The sequence below is a fragment of the Balaenoptera borealis genome, assembly GCF_965194805.1.
Source record: "Balaenoptera borealis genome assembly, chromosome: 12".
In the NCBI taxonomy this organism is placed as follows: domain Eukaryota; kingdom Metazoa; phylum Chordata; class Mammalia; order Artiodactyla; family Balaenopteridae; genus Balaenoptera; species Balaenoptera borealis.
In genome coordinates this window covers 28,875,870-28,902,063 of record NC_138869.1, presented here as the reverse complement: position 1 = coordinate 28,902,063, position 26,194 = coordinate 28,875,870, and the positions used below count along the sequence as shown (strand labels likewise).

Below are 26,194 nucleotides of genomic sequence, written 5' to 3'. Positions count from 1 at the left end.
ATAGTATTCTATTAAGTTGGAAAATGGGTTTATGGAGGTGCATGTTATTTTTATTCTTTAAACTATAAGTACATTTTATACACTCTTCTTACATGCAAGTTACATTTGACAGTTTCAAAAATACTTTTTATCATAAAAAAAGTTAAAAAGGGGAATTGAGAACTGGAATTATTATGGTTTGCTTTTGAAGGAAAACAAAGAAATGAGGTAGTAGCCATAGGACAGGTGGACTCAAGGGAAGATTTTATTATGATGGGAGATTTGAGAGTGTGTTTTTATGTTGAAGGTTATATGCAACAGAGAATTTGGAAATGTCAGGAAGAGCATGAGAACCAAAGAGCCAACACCCATCTGTAATCTTACTGCTTCTAGCTCCATAACACAAACCCTCAACTATAGCCATTTGTATGTAACTGAAAATAGTTTTAACAGGTCATGTAATATATAGGTGAGCGTGTGTATAAATCAAATCTAATCTAGGATCTGCAGTCAGGTGATTAAGTCTGAATAATCCTAATCAGGTTAGTTAGCATTTAGAAGACTCTAAACAGGAATCCATAATCCAGCAGTTCTATAGCAAGCATTTCAAATATCTCTATCTAAAGGTACAACAGCGGATCTATGAATCAGCAAAACAGATGTTGGAAGTAATTTTTCCGTTGGTGAAATAAATGGTACTCAAGATAGGTAGTTGATTTTAAGTACTATCCAGGAGTTTTCAGCCTTACAAAGATTGGGGCCTAAGAATCTGGTGAGCCCAGTAGCCTAGCAACTCTACTACAAAGGTACCATTCAGCCATATGCAGACCTACATCACGGTTGTTTCTGCTGCCTGATACAACTACATTAGTTAATCCCACCATCAAAGCATGGCCCCATCTGTCTTGGAGTGACCCTTTGCCTCAAGGTAGTGTTTAAAGAACTTAAAACAAGAGAGAACAGAGTTAGCTTCAGGTTTACAGAAGAGAGCTGTTAGTAAATGTTCATACTTGGGGCAGAAATTGTTTTGAGCCTTGCTCTCAATAATGACAAACCACTCGATAGAAAAATTTATATGTAGGGAAAGAGGACATCCACTTCCCACCCAGCTTTTACTGTCAGAGGCTACCAATATTTACTGAATGATCTGGACAAATGTAAACCAATAAACTAAGTCCATTTTCCACACTTGTCCAGCACACATGCTAGATAAACAATGCTCAGATTCAACACTTTGGATTCAAGCCTTTCTTTCACCCGCCCCCTGCTCAAAATTGTCCTATCTTCTCTTGTACACCGAGCACACTCATCTCATTACATTATCAGAACCATTCAAAAAATTGAATAATTCATAGTGTAAAACACTATTCATAGTACATCTCTTGACAACTCAACTGTGAGCTCCTAAATATCAGGAATTCTGTTGCCCAATTTTTTTATTAGTAATGATAATTATAATAAGAAGAATCTATCTTTCTCTCTCTCCTGTGCTTACAGTGTGCCAGACACTGTTCTACATGTTTAATGTGAATGAACTCCTATAATCTTCCCAGTATCTCTAAGTGGCAGGTACCATCAATATCCACATTTTACAGAAAGGGAAACTGAGTCAGAGAACAGTTAAGTAAGATGTCCAAAGTCACAAAGCTGTCATTCAAACCAAGCCAGCTGGGGCCTAGAACCCAAATTCTTAACCACTATTGTGAGACTTCTAACTTGCAGAACTGTAAGGTCATACATTTGTGCTGCTTTAAGCCATTAAGGTTGTCACTGTTATATCAGCAACAGAAAACAAATACAACGATATTACCCCCATATACACTCAAACCACTAGCACAATTCTTTGCATATAATAAACATTAAAAAGTAAAGATGTGAAGGAATATATATTTGTTGAACTTGTTACAACTACCAAAAAGGACTTAAGTATGCAGAAAACACAAAAATACAGTTGTCGTTAGGAAAAATTACATAAATGTAAATTTCCAAGCAGAGGCAAGGGCACCAATCGCAGAGCCCAGAGACCTTGATTCTGGACCTGATTTTGTCCAGAAATGCCTGCGTGACTTGAGCACGTTTCTAATTTCTCTGGACCTCAGCTTCTATGTTGAAGAATAAGGGAGTTGGACCAAGTCATCTTGGACTTCTCTCTAGTATTAGAGTGTCTTTCTAAATATATGTTTTCTTTCCATTTATTTGGATCAAATAATAATGCCCCCCAATAGTTCCTCTGAGATAGCCAAAACATATCATCGTGAGCAGAACTAATAATCAGATTCATGATGAAAAGCACAAGGAAATACCCACATCTGACCTTAATGACCACTGTCTAATATAAACCTGAGGTTTCCTCCTTCAACTTTAACTGATCCCGCTTAGTGGCTTGCCATTCATCACAGAAACAGATCACACAAACCACAAGAGCATCGATCATATTTCTTGAGTCTATGCATTTGTATAACCTCATTGTTTCTATAAAGTGCACAGATTCAGACTCTCTGACACCATCTCTTTCTCTGCTGAAAAATAATACATGTTTGTATAATACCAATGATACGGGTCTTCTGATGGCCAGCTCAGTGGTTTACAGTTTCCAATAGAATATGCTTTTATGTATTGTTTTTCTAACAGTACTGTTACTGTAAAATACAATGGGGAAGTGTGCTGGGGAGAAGGGAGGGGATAGAAAAGGGATGAGAGAGAGGAAGTACAGGCTACAGTTCAGGGGGCTGGAAGATGCTTGAAGCTATTTGGCCCGCTGTCCACAATTGACAAAAACATTTAAATTTTTGTGGGTTGGGCAGCTCCAGCTAGAATACAGTTGAAATAATGAAAAAAATATATGAAAATTAGATGCAGAGAACTGAGCAAAACCATCATTATGAGCAGAAGACTGGAGGCCTCAGGACCAACCTCTGTTGCAAATGTTTGGGCAGACAGCATAGTCTGGGCCCCGTATATCCCTCACAGCCAGAGTAGCCAATGATGAGTGGGACATCCAGACAAAGGAAACCGCTGCAAGTCACATGAAATTCTTTCCTCAGCAAATGATGGGATTACATCCAATTCGAGTTGTGGAAAACAGAGTCAAGACAATTTTTCTTTCTCTGAGTATCTTGATATAATGAAAGGACAAGGATATGGGAGGAGATAAAGAGAAGGAGAATACTTTATTAGAGACACAAACACTGTTGGATGACTAGACAGAAAAGAAACACAGGGTAACAGATTTCTGGAGGTGAATGTCTTGGGTACCAAAGGAAGAAAAAGCATAGGCTAGGAAGGAAAAGGAAATAAAAGTCAAGAGGACAAGGAAGTGGGAGAAAATAAAAAGTGATAAAGAAGTTTGTGGAGAAAAAAAAAAAAGAATAGAAAAGAAAATAAAAAGAGAAGGAAGGGGGCTTCCCTGGTGGCACAGTGGTTGAGAATCTGCCTGCCAATGCAGGGGACACGGGTTTGAGCCCTGGTCTGGGAAGATCCCACATGCCGCGGAGCAGCTAAGCCCGTGTGCCACAACTACTGAGCCTGCGCGTCTGGAGCCTGTGCTCCGCAACAAGGGAGGCCGCGATAGTGAGAGGCCCGCGCACCGCGATGAAGAGTGGCCCCCGCTTGCCGCAACTAGAGAAAGCCCTTGCACAGAAACGAAGACCCAACACAGCCAAAAGTAAATAAATAAATAAATAAAAAATTTTTTAAAAAAGAGAGAAGGAAGGAAGTAGAAAAAGAGAAAGTAGAGGTTGGCTAATGTGTACCCCTATTCTTCCAGGGGTATATATTAGCACATTAAGAACCTGTCTTTTAATGTCTGATCTATCATTGCCTTCACTTTGTCTTCTTTCCTACTTTTTCCCACACCACAATAGAAAAAAGGGGGGGGGGGCTGACAGAAGATACTTCTAGGTTCCCCCTCATTTCCATGATAAGAAGGATGTACAACTTGATTTTCTTTCCCACCAAGACGGGAAAAAATGGGATTGCACAAAAGGTACTGTTATAAGAGAGCGTACAATGGGGTCAGCCTAAAGGAAGTCAGGTTGCTGATAAGCAGAGACACCAAAAAAAAAAACAAAAACAAAAACAAAATCAAAGGTCTGTGCAAAAGGGAAGAGATATGGGAACATATGTATATGTATAACTGATTCACTTTGCTATAAAGCAGAAACTAACACACCATTGTAAAGCAATTATACTTCAATAAAGATGTTTAAAAAAAAAAAAATCAAAGGTCTGTAAATGATGATTTAAAAAATTTCCCTGACCTAGCCTCATAGATCAAGACTGTAAATAAAAGCTCAACATAGCTTTCCTATGATGTGAGTCTGTTTCTACAATAAAATCCCTAGATTAATTGAACTCTGACTTCTCAAAATTTCCATTAAAAATGTGAAATCATCCCTTGAAAATTAGCTATACCTTCAGTCATTTTTTGTTGTTTTTATATTTATGTTTTCCTGTGTTTTATAACCTCCTCTCTTTTTTCAATAATTAGGTATTTTAAAGTTTATCATGTAGAAATAAACTAATGCTTTTCTATATCATTTCTTAAAAGACAGAGTTTTGTTTGTTGTTTGATTGTTTTTGCTTTTGGCTCATTATTCATTGCATTCTTAAATTTTTTATCTTAAAAAAACTGCTTTCAATATTTTTGCTTCATGAGGATGTTTTTTAGGTCTACCAGATTTTTTTTACATATAAGATTATACATAATTATTGTAAAACACATTTACAAATGACTAAATGGCAAGGCAAATATTTACATATATACTTGCAGACAGGTATATGTTCAATATTTACCTTATACATAAATTTTGTCAGACTTTATGTTAAAAGGATGGTTATTAAATGTCAAAATCTGGTTCTATGGTTTTATCGTCTTAGAATATAACTGACAAGGATTGCTGTCTAGAAATGATAAGTGAACAAAATAAGCTACAGATCAATAGCCATAGTTTGATCTTAGTGAATTAAAAAAATAAATAAATGTAGATGTGTGTACTAGATTATGATTTTTTTTTCATTTTTAAAATAAAAAGCAAGTTTCACATTTGCTATTAAATAAATAATAAAATTATTATTTTATTTTAAATTAAAAACTGTTAATTATGAGTTATTCTGCTAAAATAAAACTGGTAAATAAGTGGTTAAAAAAAGCAATATACAAGTAGTTTTCATCAATGGCTCAGCATCAAGAATGGACATAGTTTCCAGAGATCAGCCAGGGCTCTCTCTGATTTAGTGGCTGCTGTTTGATCAATGACTGATATGATAAAGTGGAGAGCTTGTTGATTAAGCTTACGGATAAAGCTGTATTAACTAAAACTTTGGGAGCCATGATTAACATCCAAACCAGACTGTCAGAAGTGAGCAATGGCCAAGGGTGGGATGTGAGTGTACTTGGGAGTGAAGAATGAATCTCTTAAGACTGCAAGGGTCAGACAAAAGTACTTCAGTGCCTCTGGCTTCAGTGTGAATCAGACGCCAGAAGAATGTCTGGAATAAATGGGGTTGCTTCAAGAAACGTGGGTACTGCTCAGGCGTTTTAAGTATTAAGAGAAGACAAGATTGAAAAAACAGGAACATTCGGGGCTTGCTGTATTGAACATCATCAGGGAAAATATATGTATTTACTGAATATGGTAGACTGTGTCAGGCCATGTGCTACAGCGGCAAGTAAAGCAGACATCATTAGTGTCTTCACTGGGTGTAGAGTCAGGCTAGTTTATATTCTAGCTACTTTCTTTACATCCAGGCCTTCTCTTGGTAACTAGTTTGACTGTTCTTAAAGGCCTTGCTATTCAGAGTGTGGTCCAGGAAGCAGCAGCAACAGACTATCATGGAGCTGACTAGAAGTGTAGAATCTGAGGCCCCATCCCAGACCCACTGAATTAGAATCTGCTTTTTGAACAGGGTTCCCCAGGTAGTTCATGTGGACATTCAAATATGAGAAGCACAGGTCTAGGTTCATATCTGCCTCCCCCCCCCCACCCTATTAAGGAGAAAAGGCTCCCTACTTATTTTGCAGTCTCCTCACCTTTGATTTTGCCTAAAATGGATAGCCAGGAGAATTGAAAGAGATAGGAGAAGCTAAGCAGACATTCATAATGAAGAGACAGATAAGCAGAGCTGGGAAAGGCAAAGAGAAAGATTCAGGCAGGGTGAGTTTGTGGGTGAAGTTTAGGGAAATGTAGAGACAGGAAAGAGAAATGGAGGGCAGTTGCAAATACAGACAGAGTTGGGAAAAGTCTTGCTGTGCGAAGTTAAATGGGTCTCCAATCGCCATTTCTTAAGAGACCTCATAGAAGATTTAAACTTCTTCACTATCTTTAGGTGTCATTACTGGTGATTCTTTTACACAAAACTGGATGAGAGGGGGCCACTAGGGACCCTGGCTTTAGATGAGTTACATATGTGTGGGCTTTTCTTATCTTTTTTAGGCAACACGGTAGTGAAGGCAAGAAGAATTCAAGACAACTCCTACAATCTACGAAAATGCAGTGACCATTCTATACCATTTCCGAAAAGAGAGAATTTTTTTTTCATTATTTCACAATGTTTTTGTTGACCTTCATTCATCTTTGCACTGAATTATTTAATAATGCTAAATTAGAGCTAGATCCCCAAGTGGCTGTAATTTAACAGTTTATAAGAGAGGAAAAAACAAGACAGATCCTGACATCTAGGTTTAGCTCTGTATTCCTGACGAGCGTGAATGAGAATAAATTAAAATAATCTCCAACTTGTGGAACTAAATTATCAATAAGAATATTTCAGCCTTGGTTTTTAGTTAAGTGAATTGTTTGAACATCAGCAGCCATTATTCTTTCTATGCACATAACAGAGTATTTATTTTGGAGCCTAAATGAGTAAAGGTGATAGTGGAAAAGGGAATTTATAAACCACTTGGTAGAACACAATAACTGAGGCCTTGTGACTGCTGTGTAAAGCCTGTGCACATCAAAAAAATATATACAACCAAAAAAATCTGTCATGAAAAGTCTTTGAAGGTTATTGGAGATGAAGTGATAGCTCTCCTTGGAAAACAACTCTTGTAACATTTATTTTTAAAATAATTTTCAGATCAGGAAGAAAAAAAAAATCAGAGAGAAACCCTTCCTGTCTCTTTTGCTCTTTTTGGTGCTTGTCTGATTTGAACTCAAGATTGGGGATTCTTAAAACAAAAATAAAGGATTTTGCTTTAATTTAAGCATAGCCTTCGATGTTGTATTACCTACGTGTGGTGACACACGTTCTTGCTTGACTTAGATATATTACCATATATATCACTTCAGAACAATTTCAAAGACGCTCACAAGACACTTTCTCTCCAAGGTGGTACTTAATTAGCCCATGGGAAAAGGCCTATAAAACACACACACACGAATACTGGATGGTGAAAAAAGTGCTAAACTTCATGAAAATATGGTATGAGTACTCAATTTTTATGAGTTATTATCATTAATTGCTGGTGCGGCTATCACCGAAGTTCTCCAGATTTAAAAAAAGAGAGTGAGAAAAAGGGAGGTTACTGATCCAAATATGCTTTCCAAAGACCTTATCAAGGCTATAATATTTCAAGTGTTTCGCAGGCTGTAACACAAACATGGCGAAAGCAAAATATTGTGTTGGGTTGATTGCTGCTCTCAAAGCTCACTGTTTAAACCTAGGTGACATGGGCAGTGTGTCTCTTAGTAGACTTTTACATCCTCAGGCCATGCTGTCAGTGTGTTTTCTGGCTTGGGGTGTCAGTATATGAACTCTACTTACAGTTAATACGCTAATCCTGGGTACTGATCTCCAATCCTGCAGCTACCAAATGCATTGTAGAAATTGCCCAAAAGTCAAGGCTCGGGAGGCAAGGGAAAGTAAAATGTTGAGAAGTACAAGATCCTGTCCCTCTTTTGCTTAAATGGTTTCTATGGCTCTTGGGATTAAGGTCAAAGTCTTTAGGATGACCTGGCAGCTCCCTAGTTCTCACTGTACCACCCTTCCCTTGCCTTACTGGTCTTCAGCTGTACTGGCTTTCTTCTACCATAGGGTCTCTGCCCAGATCACTGCCACTTGCCCCTGACTTCCTCTTTCTTTCCATCCTTCAATCATAGTGTGAATGTCCATTCCTCAGGAGAAGTCCACCTTCCATATTCAAACTAGTAGTCTGTTTCCTCTGTTATGTGACCCCATAGGACCCTAAACTTTTCCATGATAACGTATACCACGATTGCAGTTATACTGCTATATGCTCATTTTTTTAACTGCCTATTCTCCTGGGCTTTAAGTTCTGTCTAGCTCAATAAATATTTGTTAACTGAATGAATGAATAAAATGGAGAAGATATATGAGTCAGATAATCCCATTAGCCATCTTACTACTTTACCCATACTTTCTCTAAGAGCCTCTTTTACCAATATTCCAATTTCTTGTTTCTGAATCTGTCTCACCCATTTAATCATGTGACCTTCAGGCAAAGGGTCTTTGTCTACCTCCATGCATAGCTCAGGGCCTGACACATATAAAGTAGCTTAAAGATAAATTGCTTGCAGAAGAAAGGGAGGTAGACATGGAGACAGAAGACAAATGACAAGAAGGAAGGAGAAAAGGTAGGGATGTGAGAGATAAAGAAAAACAATAATGGGTAGAGTTCCTAAGGACTCAAAAGATGGTTGTAATCTAGGTAATTTTTAGTAAGTCCTTAAAACAAGTTAGATGAAATACAAACACAAGAGAAAATTCATGATTAAAACCTTCCTTTGGAAGAAGAAAAGGCTTATGCAATCCCTTTGGAGTACATGCCAAACAAATGTGGCATGCTGACAACATATAAATAATACAGATGAAAAAATTGCTTTTATAAAGGCAAACAGAAGGCTAAAATTCCTGATCATACTCAAACTATTAGTAATTTTGATTTCAGGTTAAAATTTTCTGCAGGGAAGAATAGAGGACTTCCGAGGGCATTTTAAATCATTAAAAACCAATGTATTACCGCTCTTATTAATGATTCTTGGGAAATTATGATGTCACTTGCTTTGAACAATATGAGGACCAGCTGTAAGTGGTACAGAATGAAGACCAACCACTAATCGTTCACATGCAAAGCTCAGACTTGTCGAAGAGGACTTCTTAGGCAGCATCAGGCTGTTAGGCTAAATTATTGGCTGATTTTAATTGAAAGTGTGAAAAGACAATGCAATTTGCAAGATGGTGTCAAGTCAGCCATCTAATTCTTAGCTGAAAGAACCTCATCTGAAGAATTGTTATGATGCCAGAACTTTCAACTATATGTTGCAGATATTTCACTGTTAATATTCTGTATTTTTATGTGTTCAAAATGCATTTGGCTTTACTCAATAGATGGTCCCACCAGAAAGCCTTCAATTATCTAATATTTTATGCTTTTTATTTACACTAATTCATCCGAGACAATATATTTGTTCACTATCACCTTCTCATAAGAGATGTGTATTATTAACATGTCTCAAATCCTTGTTTTTTTTTAATCCCAAGACACATACTTTTGTTGACAATCATACACTTTTTGGAGGAAAAAAGGAAAGCATGAGATCTTTTAGTAAGTGCTTCATTCAGGTTCAAGAAAAGATGTTGGAGTATCTTGGTTTGACAGAGTATCTTAGGTCAAGCCCAGTGAGTTTCTGACATAATTAGTCATATTTTTGCCAAAAGCAAGCAAAAACCCAACTAAACTCTGCATATAGCAGTGGATGATACCACTGATGCTACCAACCATCGTAAAAGTGGCGACATTTGAGTCCTGGGTCATAGGAATGATACCTCACAGAGAAGCTGGTAACCATCAATCAAGCAAGAGCCTCCCTTTCCCTCACACCACTCTATGTCCAATGTAACTCTAATCCCATGAATTTTATTTCCAAAATACATTTTGTATCGACCCATTTCCCATTCCCTAAGCTGCTAAAATGGTATCCTAACTCGGCTTCCCCTTATATTCTTGATCTCTTCAATCCATCCTCCACATGGCAGCCCAAGGGGTCTTTTAAAAACACAAATCTGATCACATGACCTTTCAGTGATTTTCCCTGCACTTAGGATATTGATAAAACTCCTTATCCTTACCCTAAAATGTCTTGCCATTCTCTGCAAACTCACCTTGTATTACTCTCCATCAATCTTCTTGATATTTATTTTTGTTTTAAAATGTAAGGTTTATTAACAACCGTGCACACGTTTACGCTGGTGTCCTCACCCATCCTGGGTTATCAGTCCACAGCAGATGTGGCACTTGCATGATGTCCACCTCCTGTTGGCTTTAAAGGTCAACAGAAGTAGTTCGGATGCTATTTTAAATGGGAGAAAGGGAGCCATTTGGAGGGTCTTGGTTAAGGTATGACCTCATCTGATTCACATTTTTGAAGAGTTTACCCTGGCTCTGTGTGGAGAATGGAATGTAAGGGGGCCAAAATGGCAGCAGGTGAGAACCACTCTGATAGACAGTGAGGTCTTTAAAACCCAATGCCAAGCTCAGAACTAAAGGGAGAGTAATAGTTCACTGTTGAATGAACAAATAAACAACAAAGGATTAAAACAGCAGAACCAAAGAACAAGTCAAAACCAGGGGTGACTTATAGCCCATAGAAACTCACCCCGGGTCCATCTGTGACCCTTCCCATCAGAAATCGGGACCACTGACCACTCGTACCCTGGATGTTAGCCAGCCCTGTGCTCTCATTGCAGACAGAGTGTATTTTATGATTTATCTTCATCCTCCTACTTTCTACAGAACTAAATCACCGAAACATTTTACTCGGGGGAGGAGGAGAGATGGTAAATGATCTCTCCAAACATCCCCTTTAAACTTCTTTTGATGAAAGCAAATTTCCAAACTCACGCATTTGACTGGGAACTAATGGTGGTAAACAAATACCCTGCTTCTGCCTGTGAGACCTCAGAGGTGACCCTTGTATCTGTCATCACTGAACAAAGGTTGTAATACACAGACAAGATCTCTATCCTCATTCTCACCTCCATTTCCAACAAACTTTAACCCATAAGACAGAAGTTGCTCAAGTTAAAATATGAGATTGCTCTAGTCTTTTAACTCGAGTCTTCACACACCTTCTTTTTCTTTTCTGAGGCTTACTTTTTCACTCATGACATGCATGCCTCTCCTCGATTTGCAAATCTCCTTCCAGGGGCTGTCTAAATGGCAAGCTTCTTTGATCTATAGCCCAGTCAAAGGCAGAATCTGTATTTCCAACATCCAGCATGGGCTGCCTCCCTGCTGACATTAATCTTCTGCCTTTGCCAGGTCTAGACAATAGGGGTTGGAGAGTGTTAATCTAAAGATTCACCAGACACCAAGCCATAAATCTGCCCGAGGGTAGGTAGACTTGTGGCATTTTCTATTTGCTCCCCTAAGAAGACTCTGGACTCTGTTTGATCCGCCATTGCCTTTGCCCTGAAATATTGAATTACACACAATGTCGAAACTCAGTTCCTTCAGAGCGTCTCACATGCAGCAAAGCTGAGAAGGAGAACAAAAGCACTTCAGGAAATGAGCCAGAAAACCCAAGGGGAGACACTGAGAGATGCGATATTTAGATATTTTGAGATGTTTTGTTTTCCAATAGAATAAAGCCTGGGGGATATTTCTTATCTTATAGTTACATCTCTAATGAGCAAGGTTGAGATTTTTCTAGGCGCAGTATCCTTAGGTACTTTTTAAACAAAATCTGTGTTAGGGTGAAAGTTCTCAATTAGAATCCAAATTAAAAGGTGTTTACAAGAGAATGCTACCAATAAGCTGGATATCTTCAGTACGTTTTCACAAAATCCAATTGTTAAGTAGCAAACCTGAAAAAGTTTCCTGTATCCGAAATGATAGATTAGGCAATTGTGCCTGCAAAACCAAAGGCATCATTATATCTTGTCTGCAAGCACAACTGATAAATGATTTCATCTGCAAAGTGATTCCATATTTTTGTTTTGACTTTGGTTTCCCCCGAGATTAACTGCACTGTCAACGTGTGTGGCTAAAGACTTAAAGATCATTTTTCCTCTCTTTTTTTTTCCATCAAAGATATCTTGGACATACTAAATAAGTTACATCTTCTAACTGTATTTGTTCTGGCTTAAGAAAATCTCTGTCTTAGGATGCTGGTCCTAGCAACCAGCCAACAACTCGAGATAACTTCCAGTGCTAGCTTTGCATATAGTAGGCAATGCTGTGCATCATTTAAAGGAATTCCTTCTTGCACGTCTCCAGGTAAAGTCTGAGTTCTTTTATACTTTGGGGTTCTTCTACATGTTGCCCACACTTAAAAGACATACCCCAGCATGTACAAAAGGAAATGACTCATTTCATGTGCCAATGATGAGTTGGTATTATCTTCTGTGCTTAGGATTCTGGGGCTCTATCCTTCCTTAACAGGAAAGAGTGCCAAGATCATCAAGGGCTTACATAAAGTTTCATAGGGACACAAGTTACCTTTTCACAACCTGTCCCCTAGTGTGTTTTCATTGATAGACTTCATTTTGAACTGTCCACTTAGCCCCATCACTTCTAGAGTCTCTCTTTTTTCTTTGCTCATAAAAACAGTGCTCAAGAGAGCCTCGTACTCAGCCATAAAAAGGAACGAAACTGGGTCATTTGTAGAGACGTGGATGGACCTAGAGACTGTCATACAGAGTGAAGTAAGTCAAAAAGAGAAAAACAAATATCGTATATCAACATATATATGTGGAATCTAGAAAAATGGTACAGATGAACTGGTCTGCAAGGCAGAAATCGAGACGTAGATGTAGAGAACAAATGTATGGACACCAAGGGGGGCAAGTGGGGGATGGTGGTGATGGGATGAATTGGGAGATCGGGATTGACATATATATACTAGTATGTATAAAATAGATAACTAATAAGAACCTGCTGTATAAAAAAATAAATAAAATTTAAAAAAAAATAAGAGAGCCTCGTAACCTCAGGATTCAAGTCCTATAAGAAGTGAGCTGTAAATCCATGCACAGAACAGGACAGTATCTGTAACCATACAAAAAAGATTTGGGTTGCAATTTTTACGACAGTGCACTTTGCTGATTAAAACTAGCTCAACATTCCACATTAAATACTCATGCAGATTTCAGCTCTTTTAAGAACTGGTAACCAAGAAACACAACTTAAGACATAAACCTCGTATACAAAAATAACCTGGGAGGAAGGAAAAACAGTCACATGTGGTAAATACACATTTGTAGTCAGTACTGTAAATCATGAAACAGATTAATTACCCAGAAACATACAAAACTGTCCTCTAAATTATTCTTCTAACATCCCAGCTCTCCATTGACTCATTACTAAATTATTTGCCACTGAATGAATTTTCTTGTCTTCAGACACTTTTTGAGCAGGAAGGAGCTGGCACTGATGAAATGCTTTCTGCAAGGAGAGAGGTTATGTCCACACAACCCTGAATCAACTGGTTATAAAGTTGAAAAATTCTGTTGAACCACGGGGAAGTTTCCTCCTTTTGTAAGCCAGTGGTTAGCAGCCATTTCTTTTGCAACACCCTCTTTCTTCAGGAATAAAATTCACAGATAACACACCAACATGTCATTTAAATAAATAAATATGCCCCACCTGTAATATAAAGGGGAAAAAGCCACTTATTGTAATATGTTATGCATTTCAGTATTTGCATGTTTGTGGACTAAAAGTCATAAATAAAAGAGTCAGAAGATTTCATCTGTGCAGAGGAGCACAAAAGCTACAAATATTCCCAACCCTTGGAACAACCAGAATTGTACCCGTAGTTCCCACACAACCCCTAGAGGGAAGTGCTCTTATTGAAACCCACCTGTTTCTACAACACTAAATGATTGGTTTGATCACCTCTTTTTGATATTATCGGGTTTTTTTTCTAGTGAGATTTATTCTCATTCAACCATGCAACACATGACACAGGTACATTTCTGGTGCTGGGAATGTAACAGTGACCAAAGCAGACAGGTCTGATCTCATGGAGCTGACATTCTAGTGGAAGAGACAAACAATAGACAAAATAGATGTTATCGTCTTCTTAAGCTACTAGTGTCATAGCCATTGAAGAGAACTTAGAACCACAAACCTTAAGTTTTTTTCATCTCTGTCTCTAAGTGCAAATCTCTAAAAGTACAATGCCAATGAACACAGCTTAGAAACTTGTCCCATTCCACGGCCTGTCACATGATGGTACCAACAGAGTAAAACAGCACAAACCAAGGGGAAACAGAGAAATAGCCCAGTCCAAAGACATTCTGAGGTGTGTCTTTTAGGCAAGAGCTATAAGATTTTCTCTATTTCCCTTGAGCTGGGTCTCTGAAACTCCAAAAGACATCTCCCAGGTTATATCTGAGTCTGGAAAGCAGCTTGTTAGTGTCCAAAAATGGACAGTATCATGCTTAGGTTTCTGCACAAAACTCTATTTTTCGCTAGGGGGTGATGTATTTGAACTTCTCTGCATCTCACTGTGAAGTGGGGGCTGGAGGTGGTAGACACGCTCTCATCTATTCTGAATATGGATGAGGAAGTTCTCTCTATTACATTTCACTAGGCTTAATACTCCCAAGAAAAATAAGGATAAATTATTCCCTCTGGGTTGTTCTTAAGTTACCTTTGAATAAAAATCAGTTTGAATTTCTCTTATAAATCAGAGGGATAAAACAAACAAAAGACAAAGCACTCCAATACGTCAATAGCATGTTTCCTGCTAGCTGTAGACCTGTGATGAGATCTTATACTTGCTAAAGGTATCAATGATGTATATATATCATATATATATTCTGTATCACATTATTCTATACACATGGTTTAGGTATTCAGGCTACGAATATTTTATTCTTTCTATTCCACCACTAATTTACACACACACACACAAAATACCTTTCTGTGCCTTGATAATCTGAAGAGAATAGATAATTTCCATGCTTTCCATGATTTCCATGATTGCCGGGCAGCAGTTAAGATTAGTAACATAACTCAAGTTCTATATGTACAACGTGGGAAGAGCATAACAGGGGCACATGTGTGTGACATCAGGACACAACTTTTATACGGAGCAGACTTCAGGAGAATCACTCACTGTGTACATTAGAAAAATCTTTTTCCTTAGTTTTTAGACTCTACCATCCTCAACATAGGAGCTTTACTTTGGGTTAGCTCCCCTCATGGTCATAAAATGGCTGCCACACAGTTCAAGGCTTCATATGTGGACAAAACTAGATCTAGCAGAAAAGAGACTGCCTCTTCCTGAACTTGAGTGAAACAGAATTTTCTTCTGGAGAAGTTCTTCCTGAAAACTCCCCCAGCCAACCTCTCATTTTTTTATTGGCCAGAACTAGGTTTCATGCTCACACCTAAGATAATTGATAGGGAAGGGAAATTCTTGATTGATTCAGGATTCACCTTTTGGCTAGACAGAGGGATTTGTTTCTTGGAAGAACATCTGGAGGTGTGTGGGTGAGGGGAAGTTCTACTGAAAAGGAATAAGAGGTATTTTGGGGTTTTTTTTGGTGGGGGTGGGAGGAAAGGCAAACAATACTGTCTGTAACATAAGGCTTCCAGAAGCGATCAAGAAATTTCCACCATTTAAGTTTTCTTGTTTTAAGGATTTCTCAAGCATATCCCACACTCAATACATTCCCAAGAGTGCCATTTATGCTTCTTGTCTCCACTGCATTCTATCACAGCTTTGTTGCTTGCACAGAATGTTCTCTTTAGTCTCCTCTCACTGGGACTTCCAAGCCAGGTCATTCAGGATGTTTAAAAGTGCTAATTATTATTATTTATTAATTATTGTTACTTATTAATAATTTAAATAAATTTGATAGGTGTCTTTTACTCAGTATTTACTAAGTGCCAGGCATGGTACTAGATGCTCCCTAGGCATGGACTTATTTAAACATCATTGTATTCTGGAAGAACGTACTGTTTTATCATTCTTCTGTGATAAAGAAACTGAGCCTCAGAGAGGCTAAGGAACTTGCTCAGTCACACAGGTAAAAGTGGCAGAGTTGGTCCTTCATCCTGGACTTACGTGACTCCACAGTCCATGCCTAACTGCTTACCCGTTGTTTGATATCTTCTTTCAGATTAGAAGCCATCCTGAATGAGTTGATATTATCATTGATCGACTTCCATATTTGTAATTACTCAGAGTTCCGGCCTTCCTAATAGCTCAGTGACTGTAAACATTATGATACCCCACCCTCAGAGTTCCTGAGAACTGGGAGTGGGCTGCGGTCATTACCAGCATAGCTAAAGGTCACCAGATGAGTCAGTCAGAGGAAGAGCTTAGAACTAAAACCAGAGCCTTCTGACTCCTAGGCCATTGCCCTTCTCATGGATCAAGAAATTCCTTACCCAGGACACACATCATTCTCCCATGAAGCTCAGGAGTCCTTAGCGCCATCACCCAACTAACCTCCTTATGGCTCCCTAGTAAATGTCAGCAAATGATGTTAACCTTGATAGAAAGAGGCAAACCCAACAAGGAAGAAGTGTTGTAGTTTTGGCAACGAAACAAGTCAGAGGTTGCGGACAGGGACCACAGTCACAGCAGGTATCGAAATTCCCCTTCCAAACTCTGGTTACAGAAGTCCTTCTTACACTTCCTGCTGCCTCAGTGAAGACAGCAGTAAAGTATTTGGTTTCACTTTGTCCAAAGGACAAGATTGCTTCTGCCACATCGCTTCCCCAACCACTTGAAAGAGCATCCTAGTCTGTCAGTCCCAGAGAATGAGACAAAGTGACGCTGTGGTGCTGGGGAAAGGAAAAGCAAGCCAGGAGAGGGGAAGTGTACATGCCCACTGCTCTAAACATGGCCTCTGGTCCAAGAACAAAAGTCTTAATTTCACAGTGCTGAGGAAAGAGTGTCCTCGCTGGTAGGTGAAATGCAACTTCTCTGTGGAAAACGGGAGCTCACAAATCATTGCTTTCTCTTCTCAAGCATCTATTAGACCCTTTCCAAAGGTTCCTCAGCTTCAACATGGGGTAATGCCACTGCGTTCATCTAAAATCTAGGATCTGCAAATGGATACTGGCAGGGTGGACCACAAGGTCTGTCATTCAGCATAACACAAATGCACTCATTTTCCATCACTGGTTCAGATTCCAGGCAGCTTGCCCCTATGGCTGGGAAGTTAGAACAATGCTTTGGCAACTGGTATGAGTACAGGCGTACAGACCTAATGAGCTGATGTTTCTTTGGACTTCTGTTTGAGGTATCCGTATTGTTAGAGGATGGTATTTGTATGTTAGAGGATGTTGGGTGCAGTTAAATCCAAGTATATAGGGATTGATTTTAGAAAACTCCCATAAATCATATCCTTTTGCCCTGTTCAAAGAGGGGGAGAATGTCTCCTCTTAAAACCGATTCGCCACACTTCTAACAGCAATCGTTCATAAAATCTGTCATTGCCACAGCTTAACTCACACTTCTTCAAAGAGATCTTGAGCCATTAATCTCAAGCAGCCTTCCAACATTTGCCTTTTCAGTCCCTCTCTCCAAATGATTTTCCCTTCCATTTGTTTCTGACCTATTTCCCTACAACAGAGTGTAAACTCCATAAGAGCTGGAACCTTATCTATTGTTCCAATTAAGATGAGTTTGCTCTGCTGTTCATGGAAAATCCAAACTAACAATGGCTTAAACTAGATAAGAACTCATTTTTCTTCCACGTAGAAGTTGTCCAGAAGTAAGCCGTCCAGGGCTGATACGGTGGCTCCAAGACCCTCAAGGCGCTCAAGCTCTTTCAAACTTTTAAATCTGTTGCCTTCAATAGACTTTCACCTCAAGGTTCAGTCATGGCTTCTGTTTTCCAACCAGCAGGAAGGAAGACTAGGTGAAAAGAAGCAAGGCCCTCCTTCCTTTAAATATACTTCTGCTTACATCTCATTGGCCTACAACAAGTCACATGCTCATATCTCCTGCAAGGGAGGCTGGGAAATGTAGTTTTTACTTTTGAACAGGCCCAGCCAAAAAAACAGGGATTTTATTGCTAAAGATGACAGGGGAAACTAATACCAGAGTACAATTAGCAGTCTCAGACACATCTGTCTTATTTGCTGCTCTATACCCAGGACCTGGCCAATGCTATTGTAAAAAGGCTCAAAAGCCATCTGTTGAATGAAAATGAGTGAATGAATTGCATTCCTTGGCTTATGCACTCAAAGACTTTCCACTGCTTGTAGAATGAAGACCCAAAACCTCAACAGGGCCTCCAGAGACTGGTATGATCTGAATCCTATACACAACTCCAGCCTTCCATTCTTCCACTGTTCCCTCTCTCTTTCGGCTCCAGCTGTGTTGACTTTCCTCAGTTCCTGGAATATTCCAGGCTCTCTCCAGGTCACTACACATGCCATTTCCTTTGCCTGAGATGCTGGTCCCCACTCTATTCATCTTGGTATGCCTTACTCTTATCTTGTTCCTCTTCTAGTCCCAATTCCTAGAAAAGTACCCAGGATGCAGGAGATATTCAATAACTATCGCTTGATTGACTGAACTTAAGCATGCATTTCCTTCAGCGAGAGCTCTCTTACTCTCCAGATCAAGTTGGGGTCCCTAATATGCATTCCATAGTATTCTGAACTTTTCCTTTGTGATACTATGTACTCTTAAAATTATTTACTTAATTATTTAGAAGTATTTATTAAATATCTAACATCCATCTTGGATAAAGATACTGGAGATCAAGGATTATGTCACTCTCATTCTCTGCTATATTGCCAGGGCCTAGAAAAGTATGTGGCACATAGTGTGCTTCATAAACACTTGCTGACTATGGATAAATACCTAATTTTTGTAAGCTACTATATGTATGTATGCTATATTTACATATAAGCTTTTGCTGAATCAATTAAACAACTATTCCTCATTCTCATGGAACTAATGCTCTAAGAAAGACACGAGCATAAATGTACATTCAGGAAAAGACTATACAATAATACTTGATTCATACCCAGACTAAATTCATCCACTGCCTGTTGATGAGTAAAGCAACAGGGGCCTCACCTATTGTGTGTGCTTGAACTCATGTAAGTCAGGTGGGCATATCACGGTCCTCCAAGGAGATGGCCTTGAGAACTTAGTGCTGAGCTCGGTGTCTATGAAAGGGGCATGGGAGGCTTCAGAGAAGAGCATCTCAGGATTCCACATGGAAGGAAAAATATGAATCTCTTCATACCGATAATAAGACATGAGATTCAAGATGTTTGCCTTACTGGATTTGCTAAGGCTCCTGTCTGATCCCACCTTGGATGACTTTGTATATCCCACCACTCACGGACTCCTCTTCAGAAGCTGTGATACATCTCAGCAACCATACTCATGGGTGTACCTTCACTGACTGGGTCCACATATTTATGACAAATGTAACATGCTATGACACAGGCATCGTCAAAAGCAGTAGAGGGAAAATATGTCACAGTGTCTTCAATTAGCTACTTTCAAGAAGAACCTGTAAATCCCTGATTTTTTAGGCAAGTCAACCTTATTTCACTCCCATTCCTGTAACAATAATTCTTTAAAACCCTTATGAAATTCAAATTATAATTTAGATGACTATTAGATGACTATTTAGAGGACTATAATTAATGAGCTATTTGGAAAGGCTTGGCATGACCCTGCCTTTGAAGGAAACAAAATGTCACCTGAATGGTAGATGTTTTTTTACATGAGCACATCCATTTGGCTTCTACTGAGGATTTAGTGCCAGTGAATTCATGCCCTGCTCCAAATTTGCACAGGTGTGCATTTCATCTTAAAACAGAATCCCAGAGTCTGTACTTCATGATACTTTTCTCCTGGTAACTCATGAAGTTGTGATCAGGATAACAGGAGCCACCTACCTCAAGACCCCAGTCACCTCTGCATAGTAGATGATCTGCAAAAATAGCCTCCCACAATGATACCCATGCCGTTCCCCCCACCAAGAGGTAGAGCACATTTCCCCTCTTCTTGAAACTGGGGTGACCTCATGACACCCTTTGGCCATAAAATGCAGCCAAATTGGGCTTCCCTGGTGGCGCAGTGGTTGAGAATCTGCCTGCCAATGCAGGACACACGGGTTCGAGCCCTGGTCTGGGAAGATCCCACATGCCGCGGAGCGGCTGGGCCCGTGAGCCACAATTACTGAGCCTGCGAGTCTGGAGCCTGTGCTCCGCAACAAGAGAGGCCACGACAGTGAGAGGCCCGCACACCGCGATGAAGAGTGGCCCCCGCTTGCCACAACTAGAGAAAGCCCTCGCACAGAAACGAAGACCCAACACAGACAAAAATAAATAAATAAATAAATAAAGTAAACAATGCGTTAAAAAAAAAAAAATGCAGCCAAATTGATGTTGTGTGACTTCTGAATGAGGCCATCATGGCTCTTCCAGCTCCAGGCAAACCCCCGCCCCCGGCCCCCCCACCAGCCAGCACCACGTGGAGCAGAGATGAGCCATCCATGTGCAGTCCTGGCCAACTTGTGAGCAACTAGTGGTTATGATTATCTTAAGCCACAAAGTTATGGGGTGGGTTGTTACATAGCCATAAATGACCAAAGCCAACGAGGAAACTGGAGCACAAAGGGCCACCTTAGCTAGTCAAGTAGCAAAGCTTAGATTTGAACCCAGGCTACCCAACATCAGAAGCCACGCCTTTAACCACTATTCTATGTTGACTGCTTAGATATAAACAAAAGCAAAGCAGAATGAGGTGACAGATCAAAGTCACAGTCTAAGAGGTACAAATAGAAGAAGGGAAAAAGGAAATAAACAAAACCGAAAACCTCAGGCCGGGGATCTGAGGTAATGGAGTCAAGAAAAGTATACAGGAAACAGCATGGTTTTCAACACATGTTTTTGCCCTTTAACCCCTGCCTGAGGCAGGACACATTTACCTTGATCTTCATGCACTTATTCTACCCCTTAGGAGTCCCATAGGAAAGGCAGCAGTTAAGAGCTTCAACTTTGAGTTAACTCTCAACCCCCTACCTTTGTGCTCTGGTCACATCACTTAACATCTCTGAGCCCTAGTCTATCCATCTGTAAAATGGACACAACAATTTGGTCTAACTCATAATTTGTTGTAAAGATTAATTCAAATAATACACTCATAGTTAAATCTCAATAAATGACAGTTATTATTTTGATGGAAATCTACTCTAAAAGGTGCCCCAGAGATCTTCCTCATCACATTTTTGGCCCTATAGTTTGTTTGGTTTGGTTTCAAATCTGCCACATTCTATCTCCAAGTCCCTGTGCAATGTCAGCCACCAGATGTAGGACCCCCCAACACCGCTGTAGGCAAATCCCTCCTTATTCACACACTGCTAAACTGCCATACCTGTTTGGCCTATAGGTTCGGGAAGCTCTATTTTAAGGCCCCAATTGATGGCCAAATCTGAAATCCCCCTCTCCAACCCAGCATCTCATTTTGCATCTCTTGTCATATTAAACAGTAAATAAATTATCACCTGATCAAGAGAAAAGCTCTTTCAAAAGCTCCTTCCTCTTTCTTTCTTCTCTTGTCATCAATCTTTGTGGGTAGTCAAGTCTTTTTTTTTTTTTTTTTATGACATCTAAGCATTCTGCTCTCATGGGCTTCTGATACAGTTTGCTCTCTCTTCGCTTATAATACCCCGGTCCTCCCCCACTTTTCCCATTATCTCAAATTCCCCGACCACTAGAGTGATACCAACAAGCCGACAACCCACTTGGCTGCCAGACCTCTTCCAGACACTGATTAATTCGCCTGGTCCGAGAGCAACACGCCTTACCACCAGATGAAATTCCTTTCCCTCCCTTTTCATCTTCCAGGCAAGGTGCCTGCACCTCGGAGTGGTCGGGATGGATTGGTTTTTAGTTTAATGTATTCCAGCATGCATAAAGAAAGCATGAGGAGTCCAATTCCCTTGATGAATGTACCAATCCACTCCCCCAGAGCCTTCATTTGTGCTCCTCATCACGCTTAGAAAGATTCGCCCATGATGTGCGATGTCGGCAGCCACCGCGTTCCACCTGGGGCACTGCTCCCTCCCTGAGCTTCCTCAGATTCAACATGGAGCTTCACCCTCTGGCTAGGGCGTCTTGGAAACCATCCCTCACCTTAAGGTCCACCATGAGTTTTGCATCTTTGCCTTCTTCTTGTGATACCGTAAGAAACTTGACTTTTAGAAGAAACACAGAATACACTCTTAGAGAACTTGGCCCAATCAAATGATAAGGCCTCAGATTTGCAGCAGGAAGCAACAATGCAAAGGTATAAAGCACCAGTGGCTTCTACCAGAAATACTGGTAGCACTTCCAGAGGGCTTCCATAGAGACAAAAAGGACACTTCACTTGCGAAGGGAAAGGGAAACAGAGTCCAATGACGTTTGCTCACTTTCTGAAAACTTGAAAAACAACAGATGAAAAGACAAATCCAAAGTCTCCTCACAAACGTATTTTCCTTAAATAGATGAGAGAAATAGAGGCCCAGATAGAACTGACCCAACCCTGCCAGCTATTAGAGAGTTAACACGGAGATCTGATGAAAGTGTCAAAAAAAAAAACATATTTTTGTTTCAAAGCCTTTTTTCCATATTTTCATTACAAAGTGTACAAAAATTATAGAGTAATTCTGGAGGAGTGGAGGAAAGGCTTTCTTGGTTCTCTGCATATCAGATAAACAGATCAAAAAATGTGACTGTCTTCCTTTCTTTGGGATCTGATGCGTTGGAAATGGGAGGAGCAGTAACGGGGAGCCAGGGAGAAACTAGGAATCGAGCGATGGAAAAGCCATAGCATCTGTCTAGTTGAAGACGACTGTATAACCAGCCACTTAATACTTGAGACACCCCCCTCAAGAGGATCCTCAGGTCCACCTCATCTCTTTCTACTGGCCTCGCCACGTAAAATTTCCCCTCCGTCACAGGTAACATTTTAATGCCTTGGGGACATTGCTTATATTTTTGGAATTCCCCACGTCCTCCATTCCAACTCCTTTCTCTACCACTCAAATCCTATTTGTCCTACGTAGCCAGTTCAAGTGCCTTCAGCAACTCCCTGAAGACTTCGGTGCATTCAGCTGCCATTTCTTCCTCCTTCATAGGAACCCCAGCCTCATCATCACAGCCATCACTCAACGAATGCTGGCTTCTGTTTTTCCCTTTGTGTTCTGTTATTCGGCAACCATATCACTCAGGGTATTTATGGTGTTAATTACTACCTATTTGTAGGTGGGGAGGTGGGTGTGAGGGATAACAAGAAATCAAACTTGCGCTCTTTGAAATGTCTATTGGATGTCATCATCATCACCATCATAAATTATTTAACCGCTACTGTTACCCATGGCTAATACATTTATTACCCACTGAAATCCATGTGCTCACCCACACTTCCCTGTCCTCTGGCTTTACAGGAAGTGATGGGACTAGTTCTGACAAATGGGCTGTGAGCAGAGGTGGCATGTGTCCGCTCCAACCTGAAGCATTTAAAAGCTGCGGAATGACGATCCCCTTTCCTCCAGCTCTTTCTCCTGTTCCTGGAAGCTGTGCGTTGAACGGACAATGTCACAAGATTGAGGTCACCTAGATCACACCGAGCCACTGAATGAACAGTAGTTGCTCTGAGGAGCCACCTGACTCACCACAAATTTTGTGTAAATAAGAAATAAACCTTTGTCAGATTGAGCACCTGAGTTTTGGGGGGATTTGTTGGTGCAGCATGGCCTATCCATACCAGTGCACTGCTTAAGAGGGAGATGCTCTTATCAAGCCCATTTCTCAATGAGAATCTGATGTACAGAGAGTGAAGACACTCGCACATGGTGGGAACAGAACCATAATCCCTCACTCCCATGATCAGATCAAAATAAGAACATAATACCTAATAGGAACATTGTAAAGCCAACTGACTACTGAGAGAAAACAACCATTTTTACTAATATGGAGACTAGATTTACTCTTAAGCTAAGTCTAAATGACAACCAAAAAACTCATGGTAGGAGGGAAAATGGAATCTTTCATAGCTGGACACTTTGATTCATTAGGTTGCTCTCTCTCAATTTTTTCTTTAATTATTTAGCCATCTGCATGTATTTCATGCACATACTAAGTAAACTCTGTGTATTGTATTACCCTAGTAAAACTATTAATTGTTTTATCAGAGCATTTATTCACACATTAATTTGGTTCAACATATATTTATAATTGTCCATTATATGCTGAGCATCCTGATGGCCACAGTGGGTTTGGCAGTGAAAAACACAGGCATGATCTCTACCTTCAAGGAGCACTTATAGTCTAAGTGAGAAGAGAGAAGGTCATCAGATAAAGACAGGAATGGGTGTATACTTGAAAACAGTGATCAATGCTCTAAAGGAACATGGTTTGATGGAATTATGTGACTACAGAACCTTACATGCATGGAACCAGCAAAGTGTTCTTGAGGATACGGAATCTGAGCTAAGATATAGAAAAAAAGTCAGAATTTAATATGGAGGGTGGGAAAAGAGGAGAACATTCTAGACCAAAGAAACAGCACAGATGAAGGCTCAATGCTAAGAAAGAACAATGGGATGAATTGAGAGATGGTCAATGTATAGGTGATTAGAATATTTATGAAAAGATGATTGAAAGATGAGAATCAAAAGGTAAGCAAAGACCAAGTACTGGAGGGAATTTTAGGCTGGGCTGGGTCATTCCTCTACTTAGCAAGCACCCTACTTGGCTTGGGGCATAGTGCTTGAGGAGAGGCCACTAAATGTTCTCTTAAAATCCTTTCTACCTTCTCTCAATATAAGAACACTTGTTTTTTAGCTGTGCACAAAACAACCTGGAATAAAATCTACCATTTCCTAGACCCGTTTATAACTAGTTATAACTGTGGCACTAACAGGTTTATGGGATATAGGCAAAAACGGTGTGTGTGCAACTTTTAGGAAGTTTCCTAAAAGGAAGGGGGAGAGCCATTTGCCACTCCTTTCTGTTTACAGTTGGTTAGAACATTGATGTAATGGCTGGAAGTGAGCAGCCATCTTCAACCATGAGATGTACATGGGGAAAAAAGTACACATGACAGAAAAAAAGGATGGAAGAAATCTTGTTCTCTGATGCCATACACCATCATGCTGTCCCTGGGTGGACTACCTCTACTTTGTTAAGTATGAAAAAGAAATTCACTTCAAACTTTTTTAAGCCATGGCTATTTAGGGATTTTTTTCTGTTACTCCCAATGAAATGTAATCCAGGGCTGAATAGTAAACACACACTTATTAAATTCCTTTAAAATGTTATTGCACAATTTACAAAATAGGCATAATCATAATTTGAAGATAAATGTTCCCGCAAGAAATCTAAGCAAGGAGCAAGGTAAATATACATTTGGAACAAAATCCTTGAAAGTAAAAACCATATTTTAAGAAGAAATGTTGCATGACAAGTTAAGAGACATCCATTTAAAAGAGAATCACTTTTAAAAAGACACTCTTCAGGTTTGCTTTTCTTCACTTTGAGGGAGCACACAGCCTGGAATCTGCTGCTCAGAGACTTCTGCCTGGCTGTCACCTTTGTACCATTCGAGTCTAAATTACAAGTCTTTCCTGATCTCCCAATTTAAAATAACTTCCTTGGGAGACCTTCAATAAGGGGGAGGAGTAAGACATGGAGGTCACCTTCCTCCCCACAAATACATCAAAAATACAACTACACGTGGAACAAGTCCTACAGAACACCTACTGAACGCTGGCAGAACACCTCAGACTTCCCAAAAGGCAAGAAATTCCCCACGTACCTGGGTAGGGCAAAAGAAAAAAGAAAAAACAGACACAAAAGAATAGGGATGGGACCTGCACCTCTGGGAGGGAGCTGTGAAGGAGGAAAAGTTTCCACACGCTAGGAAGCCCCTTCACTGGCGGACACAGGGGGTGGCGGGGGGGGGAAGCTTCAGAGCCGCGGAGCAGAGCGCAGCAACAGGGGTGCAGAGGGCAAAGTGGAGAGATTCCCGCACAGAGGATCAGTGCCAACCTGCACTCACCAACCCGAGAGGCTTGTCTGCTCACCCGCCAGGGCAGGTGGGGGCTGGGAGCTGAGGCTAGGGCTTCGGAGGTCGGATCCCAGGGAGAGGACTGCAGTTGGCTGCGTGAACACAGCCTGAAGGGCACTAGTGCACCACAGCTAGCCGGGAGGGAGTCCGGGAAAAGGTCTGGAGCTGCCAACAAGGCAAGAGACCACTGTTTCGGGGTG

General features: G+C 40.1%; 1 protein-coding gene across 1 annotated transcript in view; it reads left to right on the top strand.

Annotated features, from left to right (window-relative positions):
- LOC309606953 (uncharacterized protein) overlaps nucleotides 1-25,847 on the top strand; it is a 431,574-nt gene extending 405,727 nt beyond the window's left edge. The window contains exon 8 of the mRNA XM_082344860.1: nucleotides 23,371-25,847. Within this exon, the coding sequence (XP_082200986.1) occupies nucleotides 23,371-23,543 (173 nt within the window). The 3' untranslated portion in view covers nucleotides 23,544-25,847. The remainder of the gene's footprint in view (nucleotides 1-23,370) is intronic.
- The last annotated feature ends 347 nt before the right edge of the window (nucleotides 25,848-26,194 follow it).